This window comes from Cherax quadricarinatus, chromosome 44, assembly GCF_038502225.1.
Source record: "Cherax quadricarinatus isolate ZL_2023a chromosome 44, ASM3850222v1, whole genome shotgun sequence".
In the NCBI taxonomy this organism is placed as follows: domain Eukaryota; kingdom Metazoa; phylum Arthropoda; class Malacostraca; order Decapoda; family Parastacidae; genus Cherax; species Cherax quadricarinatus.
This window is the reverse complement of record NC_091335.1, coordinates 23601555-23612820: the sequence shown is the minus strand read 5'-3', so window position 1 is coordinate 23612820 and position 11266 is coordinate 23601555. Positions and strand designations below refer to the sequence as shown.

At 42.0% G+C, this 11266-nt stretch overlaps 1 protein-coding gene across 1 annotated transcript in view; it reads left to right on the top strand.

Moving 5' to 3' along the window:
• Positions 1-229: 229 nt before the first annotated feature.
• Positions 230-11266, top strand: part of LOC128697405 (LAMP family protein lmp-1-like) — a 344488-nt gene continuing 333451 nt past the window's right edge. Inside the window, exon 1 of the mRNA XM_070094195.1 lies at positions 230-288. Within this exon, the coding sequence (XP_069950296.1) occupies positions 232-288 (57 nt within the window). The 5' untranslated portion in view covers positions 230-231. The remainder of the gene's footprint in view (positions 289-11266) is intronic.

Below are 11266 nucleotides of genomic sequence, written 5' to 3'. Positions count from 1 at the left end.
ACTTACATGCTGTAGACTGAATAGATCCCCTTCAAGCCACAAACACAATATACAGTCCACTGTATTATAATTTACAAGTTACTGGTATTAATTTTTTATACATTTAAAATTTTATAGGCCCGACCGACTGTCATGGAGACTTGCATTATTATTATTATTATAATGAAGGTGGACTGGGGGGGGGATGTGGAAGAGTCGGGGAACTGGAGGGGCCCCTCATGGAGGGAAGGCATGGTGCAGCCTAGTGCCTGTAAAATCCCACCTAGCGCTGAGGTACAGCTAATATTGGTAAGTTTAATAAATTTTTGCTTAGTTGTACCCCCCGTAAATTATGTGGATGAAGTAGTACAGGAATGTGCCTGTTAACCCCATCCCCATAATTTCCCACAATGAGAAAAGTCACAGGGAGCTAAATCTGAGGAGTAGGAAGGGTGGGGGATAACCATTTTTTTTTTTTGGGGGGGGGGGTGGCAGAAAACGCGATGGCCTTTCTAGTCTTGAGTCAGCAACAGGAGCACAAATTTCGCAGGGACTCTTCTCGTGTTCAGATTTTCAGTCAGTATGCTCATCAATAGCCTTCCTCATTTTTTCAGTGTTGGCATCTATTTTTAACATTGATGGATGACCAGAGCGTTCACCATCCTTATCTAACGTTCATCCTGTTTTGTATCTAGAAAACTTTAAAACACCGGGGCCAGGAGCTGTGAATCGACCCCTGCAACCTCAACTAGTTGAGTACAGTCTGACCCATTTGCTTGTCGCCAAATGCTTGCTGAAGTATTTTATTTCATTAGCCGTTTTACCCAGCTTGAAACAGATTTACACATACAATGTTTTCTTTTAAATATTCCATTGTTACATATAAAAATTAATAACAACGCACTGACACGACAAAAAAAATGCCCGTTTAACCACAAGGAAATGACCAGCGGCACTGAAACTCGCCACAGTACTTCACAAAAGATGTACTGCTTAACGTGATCTGCACCGCCGCCTTGTTTCATTCATAATGATTCACACTTTTTTTAACTGTTGGTACCACTATGTTCTTGTACATTCCCTTTTTGCCTCCATAGATAAGATGTTTTTGTCTCTATAGATGCCTCATCACACCGCCCAACTTTATTCCCCCCTCTTCTCTTTTGTGGTTTATCTCTACTTGCATAAATCCATCCGCTGACAGGTCCACTCTCGTATATCTGAACACATTTGCTTCATCCATACTTTCTTCTGTTTGATATCCAGTCTTTCATTGCTTACATATTTTGTTACTCATCACTTGGCTCTTGCCTATGTTAACTTTTAATTTCCTTCTTTTACATACTCTCCCAAATTCCTCCATTAATCTCCGTTAGTAGATTAGTGGAAATTTCTCTATTGCTTGTGTTAGCACAAACAGCTGGTGGCCGCACTTGTAATACAGTATTGTGTAATTATTTTCTTTTAATAAATTTGAGTTAATAATATATACATTAACATTGTTCCTAAGGCTGTCCATCTAGATATTACTGTTACAGTTTGATTACAAAAGAAAATGGAGTAAACAAGCTAATTGATATTGAATAACCACGTAGTTTTGTTCTTTAATGAATATAATAATAACAAGTACACAGTCATGATGAGGGTAAGCCATCAACTCCTCAATTGCCAGTCCAAACTCTGGAACTCTCCCGACCGACTGGACATGAGATTTCCATGAAATATGAAACATGCAAAAATGCAGGAAGAATGCTTTTGGAGAGGCGCCCATGACTTCCCTCAGGACTGTCAGAAATGTTTTTGAACGTCCTCTATTATAGACACGTAGACTTCATTTCTCCTTTTCAATGCGCTTGTGCCCTCACTGGTCGAGTTCCTTGGAGAAACTGCACTCTTGACTTCCTTTCAAGGGGGAAGGGGGCTTGGGGGTCTTAGGCCTCCTAAAAATTTCCTAAGCCCTGAAAATAAAAAATAGCGATAATAACGCTGCTTCAAAATAAATTACTTAGCCCCCCTCCTCCCTCCGACCAGACAGTCACTCTTAACCCTTTCCCACTTCCTATATAGATATTTTGGCGACGCCGTTGTTTCCTTTTGCTCATGTACCACCTAATCTACATAGGTTTAGCAATTTTTCTTCTTAATATAATCCGATCACCTGTCTCAACTTCCTTGAATTACTCTAGGAATTCCTCCCAATCTCTATCCACCTCAACTTCTGGTACTTCACGCCTAACTTTTGTAAGGTTGAGGGATCACTGCTTCAGCACTTCCTGGTTGCAGTTCCTCTCAGGTGCTGCATACTGTTTTGCAGGACCTCGTCCTCTCAGTCACCTTCCGTCCGCCCCAACAGTGATGCTCAGAGAAGTGAAAGCTCTTGTTCACAGAAACTTACTTCTGTTCACCATATCTAAAAGATGTACTGCCAACACAAATGTTTACAGAACCCACAAGATGGACTACCATCACAAATGCTCACCATACCCACGAGATGGACTACCATCACAAATGCTCACCATACCCACAAGATGGACTACCATCACAAATGCTCGCCATACCCACAAGATGGACTTCCATCACAAATGCTCACCGTACCCACAAGATGGACTACCATCACAAATGCTCACCATACCCACAAAATAGGCACACTTCATATGGCGAGTACTTTCCGTGCAAGCTCAGCCTTTATTTTCAACTGACGCACTCTGCAGATGGTTCATCTAGTCTCTGGCTCGCCTGATCCTCTGGCCTTGCTGTCTTCCGTTGTCGAGACGTGAGTCTCTGTTGACAAGAATTAACCTTCCTAATCCTGCAGTCATGCTTCCGGTGATCCGCTTCACCACACAGCCAGCACGAGCCCTTCGTTTTACGTCGCAGCTTCCCAGTCTCCTGGCCAATAGAAGCTTTTTTTCAACACAGCAACCATTCTTTGCCTCTAGTAACATTTTTTTTTTCTCAGCGCTGTATAGCCCTGTTTAGCGCTTCTTTTTGATTATAATAATAGTAACATTTTTCCTGGCTGCTGTATTAGCTGTAGTAACCTTCAGCCCTGGCTGATTTCACTGTCGTATATCCTTATTCCGAACAAAGCAGTCATATGTTTATCGGGGATATTAGATTATCTTCCCTAAGATGCGACCCACAACACCCGAATTAACTCCTAGGTATCTACTGCAAGGTGAACAGAGACAGCTGGTGTAAGAACACTTGTCCATACGCTTCGTTCTGCCCAAGTTCGAATCTGCTCACAACCCCTTGGGTTGTGAGCTGAACGTTCTATTTTCGAACCAGGAGACATACCTTATAACAAGTTGACACATTGATATTTAGTAATGGCAAGACTATCAGATTATCACTACACATCACTTACAGTTTGCATATTGGACCTGCCCTCCCTTGGATCGAGCTGATTTCTTCCCATTTCCCAGGCGCTGTGTGACTTCTATGAGTTTAGCGCTCCCCACTGATTAAAATGAGAGTACCGTTTGCATAATTTCCGCGAAATGAACACAACACAACGTTCCTTGGACCCGGATAGCGTAGTGGCCACTGGAGTGAAAAAAGCTCCTTGCAAAACAAGTTTTTTGTAGGACAACTTCATTTGTTAGCTCCACAAAGTAATACTTGTTTAATAAGCTTTCAACAGAGCGAAACGCGGTTCCGATAAACTCTTTGTTTTGTAACGTTTGTCTGTTTTTCAACACCATTCAGCAGTGTGCACATCATTAATGGTGCCCTTCCCCGCAGTAAACAATGCGACTGACATGACCTTCAAAACCGCGTGGATGGCCACCACAATACTGTCATTACACTCCACTGGTACACCGCATCAGGACACTTGAGACCACACACTGTCAGTACACCTGCAACTCTTCATTGCATTTCATTCCACTGTACAATGACGGTATGTTATATAGTACTATATATATTACTGAATCTGTACAGTTCACAGCACTACTCTATAGTCATTTTGTACTCAAGAATGGAATTGAATGAGAAAGTGGATTCAGTAGCTTCCAATATAGGAACCTGTCATACCGGTCGATGTCGAAGAGGCGGGGCCATTAGCTGTGACTCGATCCCCACAGTTAGAGTAAGGTCAGTACCACGTGACTGTACAACTCACGATGGCATCGTACATTACTGCTGTCCTTCAGTGTTAACCCTGACGACGACAGCTCACATTACACATGCTCTATAATCTGGGATAAGCAAAACCTCTCAGTTCAGACCTGTTAGTCAAGGCTAGCCAAGCAAATGCGCGTGACCCCAGCTGTCACACAGTCCTAAATACGACTGCTGCCTGATAGCCTCGTTGCTGCTTAACCCACTCGCCATACCTGTTCAGCAGAGGCCCGTTAGTTGTGATCAGCTGCCTACATGGAAAAGACAGCAGCAGACCCCACGATCCATATTGAGGCTGTCTGCTGAATAACTACACTCTAATAACCTCTTAATTGTAGATAAATGGCTCAGAGAACCAACGGGATGATGAATTAGATATTTGTGCAATACTTGGATATCTTTATTGTGGAAACGTTTCGCCAAACAGTGGCTTCCTCAGTCCAGTACAAAGAAGAATAGTTGAAGATCAGGAGGAGTTTGAGATAATCAGTCCCTCAGCCTGGAGTCGATGTGATCAGTCCATCAATAAGTAAGTTTATTTAGGCACAGGTACACAAGCACAATTGTCATACATAACGTAAATTACCTAGAATAACCCCAAAGTCAGACATTCCTCCTGATCTTCAACTATTCTTCTCCGTATTGGACTGAAGAAGCCACTGTTAGCAAAACGTTTCCACAGTCAAGATACCCAACTATTCCTATTCCACAAGTGTTTTACCCCTTAATCACATAATTATAATGGAAAAAGACATTAAATAGTAAATGATACATAACTGGAACTTCTTTCAGCTCACGGGCCTTTTAAAGGTGTTGATCTCCAGCTCTGGTGTTTCTTGAAGGTGTTGGTCGCTAGCTCTTGGACCTCCTGCGAGAGTTGGGTTATAGCTAACATTTGTCGAGGGAGTTGAACAGCGGCTCTTACGCATGTTAAAGGTTTTGAGGCTCAGTTACTAGGTTGTTTGCATGCATTGAGATACAAGGGGCTGGGGTTATAAGATATTGGGATTACTTCTTACTGATTGTACTGAAACACACTTTTTAAGCAATTTCCTTTAAATGTTTATGAGATAATAATTTTATCTTTCAACCTACATTAGGATGTTACAGGCATTTCCTCTCTGGATCGCAACAGTGAGTCTTTAGACAAGGAAGCTGGTCGATCTGGGGTCCTTGGTTTCCCTGATGAGTTTGTCACCTAACTTTTTTTAAAAACTTAAGTACACACTTGCTCTCATGCTTTTATTTGTGAATTTTGAAAATGTTGCCCCAGCATTATATCCTTGCATAGAAGAATAATGTGAACTTGATATAAAGATCAGACTGTTGGTTTCAGTTACATGACACTGAAACTAATATTGTCTGAAGATCATTATTGTGTCTCTCTTGTTTTACCTTATTAAGGAGCTGAAACTCGACGGAAAATAAACTAGTGCTTGAATAGGTTGAGTTCTCGTTCCTGGGTCTATTGAGACTTGATCTGCCGCTCCTCTACCTTTTGAGGTTGTTGATCTGCAACTCTTGTACCTCTTGAAATTGTTGACCTGCAGCTCCTGTACCTCGTCGGTGTTTACAGCTTCTGGAGGTGATAGGCTTTCAATGTTGAACTAAAGCTCTTGGTCTACTTGAGGGGTGTTGATCGCCAGATACTTCACTTCTTTTACGTGTTTTAGCCTACAGGTGTTAGGCTTCTTTAGTGTGTTGAACTAAAGCTCCAGTTTCTTGTGATAGAATCGAGTTATAACTCCAAGGTCTCTGAAGGAAGTTAAGTTGCAGCTTCTTTGCCTCTCGAGGGTTGTGAGGTGCAGCTGAGGTATAGGTAGAGGGAGTTGGGGTTATAATATGGAAAATACCCCTCTGATCACGGAGCGACCGAGCTATGTATTACATCAGGTCTGATTGTGTACAATTGACTGGAGACTTGAGATTTTAATTATGATTTAGTAAAATCGGAATTTGCTAGACGTAAATGATGGTCATAGTAAGAAAAAATATCAGTGTGAATGAGATAAATTTAAGGAACAGGAGAGAGACAGACGGATAGATAGACAAACTATGGAAACTAAAATTTTGAACAGCGATATTACTAAGTCAAGAAATGTCAGAGTTTAAATCCTAGAATATAGAGGGTCAGGAACAAGTGTATTGACTGTAGTAATGTTATTGTGGCCTCGAACCAGCAGATCAGTAAATACTTGTTTAGAGTGTGTGCTGCCACTGTCCCAGTGGCCTGGTTGGCAGCGCTCTCGCCTTACACACCGAATGTCCGTGGTTCGATCCCTGGCAAGGGTGAAACATTGAGCGGTTTTCCTTACACCTGCTGTCCCCGTTCACCTAGCAAGTAGGTACCCGAGTGTTAGCCGACTGGGTATAGGTAACATCCTGGAGGACAAGACTGAAGGATCCCAGTGGATGACGCATTGATTTTCTTGAGTTATCCTGGGCGGCAAACCCTCAGGGTTAAAAATCCGAGCAAAATCTTATCATAAGTGCTATATTCTGTATGCTGAAACACTTATCAAATAGATGTTCGATCGCTGCGCGATCAGAGATAAGGTATCCCCGTACTTTATAAGCTCAGTCTCCTCTACCTCGAGGAATGTAGAAGGAATAGTGCAGGTGGGTATGCATGTACAGATGTATATATGCGTGTGCAGATGTATGCTTATACATGTTTGTGTGAACGAGTATGTGTATATATATATATATATATATATATATATATATATATATATATATATATATATATATATATATATATATATATATATATATATATATATATATATATATATATATATATATATATAATTTCTGTATATGTACACGTATTTAAACACAGTATGAATAAGTATTCATCTGCACACGCATACGTAAAAAATACACATACACAAATGTATACATATGCATATATACATGTATTATACTTGTGCCTGGATATGTGTGCGTGCATGTATGTTTGGGTAGACGTGTGCAGTGCATAATTATGCATGCAAGTATGTTTTTACACTTGTGTATGTAAATATGCATATGTATAAGTGCGAGAATGTATATATGTGTGTGTGTGTATTGTATGTGTGCATGGGTTCATGTATGACTGTATATGTTCACTTTATGTATGTACGCTTTTACGCATGTGTGTATGAATGTATTTATGTACGGATGTATACTTGAGCATGTGTATTCATATGTATACATGTGCATGTGCCTATCACTACTACAAATATCACCACCGCCATCACTATCACTGAAACCATCACGACCACTACCACCATCACGACCACTACCACCATCACGACCACTACCACTATCACCACCACTATCACCACCACTACCACCACCACTACCAGCGTCACCACCACTACCACCGTCACCACCACTACCACTATCACCACAACTACCACTATCACCACCACTACCACCATCACCACTACCACCATCACCACCACTACCATCACCACCACTACCACTACCACCATCACCACTATCACCATCACCACCACTACCATCACCACCGCCATCACTACCATCACCATCACTACTATCACCATCACTACTATCACCGTCACCACCAGCACCACTACCATCACCACCACTACCACCATCACCACCACTACCACCATCACCACCACTACCACCATCACCACCACTACCACCACCACTACCAACACCAACACTACCACTACCACCATCACCACCACTACCACCACCACCACCATCAGACCACTATCACCATTACCACTACCACCATCACCACCACCATCACCACCAACAATACCACCACCATCAACACTACCACCACTACTGCCACCATCATCACCACTACCACCATTGCCACCACTACAACCATCACCATCACTACAACCATCACCACTACCATCACCACTATCGCCACGACTACCACCATCACCACCTCTACTACCATCACCACCACTACCATCATCGTCACCACTACCACCATCACTGCCACCATCACCACCACTACCAACACTACCACTACAGCCATCACCACTACCATCACCACCACTACCACCATCACCATCACCACTACCACCGTCATGTGCCTGTGTATATAAGTGACTCTTTAACGAAAACCAGTAAAACACACACCCCTGCAGTGAGACTGATGCTGCAAAGTTTGTCATACATAGAAACGCCTAGGGACATGTCATGCGTTGGCAAGATAAGATAAGATAAGATAAGATTTTGTTCGGATTTTTAACCCCGGAGGGTTAGCCACCCAGGATAACCCAAGAAAGTCAGTGCGTCATCGAGGACTGTCTAACTTATTTCCATTGGGGTCCTTAATCTTGTCCCCCAGGATGCGACCCACACCAGTCGACTAACACCCAGGTACCTATTTGCTGCTAGGTGAACAGGACAACAGGTGTAAGGAAACGTGTCGAATGTTTCCACCCGTCGGGAATCGAACCCGGGCCCTCCGTGTGTGAAGCGGGAGCTTTAGCCACCAGGCCACCGGGCCACCTACTGAACTGATCTGATCTACAGGGAAACCAAATTTGAGGTGATGGAAGTGCCTTGAAACATCACTCATTCTCCACCACCAACACCATCGTTCAGATAGCTACCAGTGATAACATTTCCATATCCTCAGCCCGTGCGATGTCAGAACATGTGTGCCCGAGACTGCCACGTGACACAGCCACAAGATAAACTATTCTTCAATTCCGGCTCCCTATAGCCGACTACCACTACTCTCTGGTCGCTATACATAACCGGTATTCTGTCACAAAAGTGCTCAAGGTCCCAGGACCGAAACGTCTTCAAGAGGCACGTCAGTTTCCCTATTTTCTAATATGTTATTTTTCTCCTGTAATCTGCCTTGTCCATAATTACTATCTCATTTGTTTTGTCTGCTTTCGTAAGGTGAAGTCCAGGAGCTTTCCTTAATTCATGGTATAACTTAACAACTCTTTGAGGAAAACTGAGTTGCAGAGGTGTGAGATTTGCTCACACCTCTGCGACACAATTCAGGTAGGTGGACATTGAGTGTCCACTGAGTGCTCAGTAATAACCCACATGGAGACCGAAACTCAAAAGATTAATTGGTCTGTATATTTCGATCCCTTCCTGGGATCCTCCTCAGCAGACCAATTAATCTTTTGAGTTTCTGTCTCCCTGTGGGTTATTATTAAACATATCAGTAAAAGCAGGAGCATTTTACTCCTCTTGTTTTTACCAAATAATTAGACTTGTGACTAGAAGTAAGATTTTTCAGTTTAAACCGTGAAATGCTTGACTACAACGGACCTAAGTAGCAGAAAGAAGTATGTTTCACATCAAGGTAGTCCAGAGTACCCAGTATGAAGGGCCCATGTAGTTGTTGGGGGGGAAGACACACACCTTGATGTGCTGACAAACAACAGTTGCAAGCTGATCTGTCTGCAGAATTCGGTCATTGCTTGCGCTGAGGAGCAAATGCAGGTGCTGTCTGAACAACTTCCTTGAACTGGTCTGTGAATGGACGTTCAAACCAATTTATATTGATAGCAGTGGTTCGTGGTCCACTGAGTATCAGCTTTTGGCTGCGGTTACTAGTCTTGTCTTCCAGTTGAACAGAAGAGTCTAGGAGATAGTGAGGTACTTGTGCGACTCTACTAAATCTTGATAGGTCAGCTTCACAAATACGAGTCACTACAAGGTAGCGGGCACGCACCCCTCTTGGAAACCACAAGTACAAAAGCAGCATGTAGGTACCTGTGTGTATGCCGACTGTTGTGGGTCTCGTGGTAGAACTGGCTCGCATCTGAAGGACTTATTTTCTGTCATAACACGAGTGGAATCGATGATGATGTTTCCTTACACGTGTTATTCCTGCTCAACTAGCAGTAATTAGGTACCTAAGGTAGGTGTTAGCGGACTGATATGGGTCGTATTCTGGGGAAGAAGATAAAATGAGCCTAATGGTAATAAGCCATATTGACTTTCTTGGGTTTTATTTGGTTTACCGACCTCGAGGTCAATAAAAATCCTTATAAAATCTCCATCTGAAGACACTTATGAAAACAAGTGACTTTTATGTGCTTCCTGACCTGCTGCTTTATTGTTCACCCACAGCTCATCCTATTAACTGTAACATAAAAATAATAAAAGAGTGCAGTTTCCACAATTGGCCTTTGTTAAACCACACTGGGCATAGTTAATTACATCTTTAAGATATTAAGTAATTATTAAAGTGGGGCCTGACAGAAACCCATTGTGATCTCTGTAATCCTGTTCTGGGATTAATCATCCGAAGAATATTTTCATCTGAGTGCTCACTCTCTCTTTTTCTCTCTCTCCATTATTACCTACAGAGCTGCCAAGCATCTCACACACACACACACACACACACACACACACACACACACACACACACACACACACACACACACACACAGCAGAGGTATGATAAAGCTCATGGTTCAGGGAGAGTGACCTAGTAGCGATAAGTGAAGAGGCGGGGCCAGGAGCTCGGACTCGACCCCCGCAACCTCAACTAGGTGAGTACACACACACACACACACACACACACACACACACACATACGCAACACACACACACACACACACACACACACACACACACACACACACACACACATATATATATATATATATATATATATATATATATATATATATATATATATATATATATAATGTGTGTGTGTGTGCCGACTAGGTAAAACTGGTCAATTAGGAAGAACTCGTTTAAAATTAAGCCCTTTTTAAAATTTTCTATTATACGTTTAGAGGTATATTTTTTCATTTATGTTAATGTAAAAATGAATAATTTTGTACCAAAAGAACCTTAGAAAACTTACCTAACTTTATTATAACAAGCGCAATTTAATTTAGCCTATTGCAACTAAATATATTTAAGATAAGTTTACAATAATTTAATAATAAACAAACACAATGAAATATATTTTTTCCGTTAGGTTCAGAATGATTTTTACGAAATTATTGCATACACAAATTTTCGCTTGCCTTATTCGGCAAGAAGAGCATTGCTATTTAAACCAAAATTGCAAGATTTGCCTATTCGGCATGAAAGAGAAAGAGAGAGAGACACACACACACACACACCCTCCACCACTTGACACAAACACTTGACACAAACACGTACCCCTCCGTCCCCTAACCACCTCTCCCCCTTC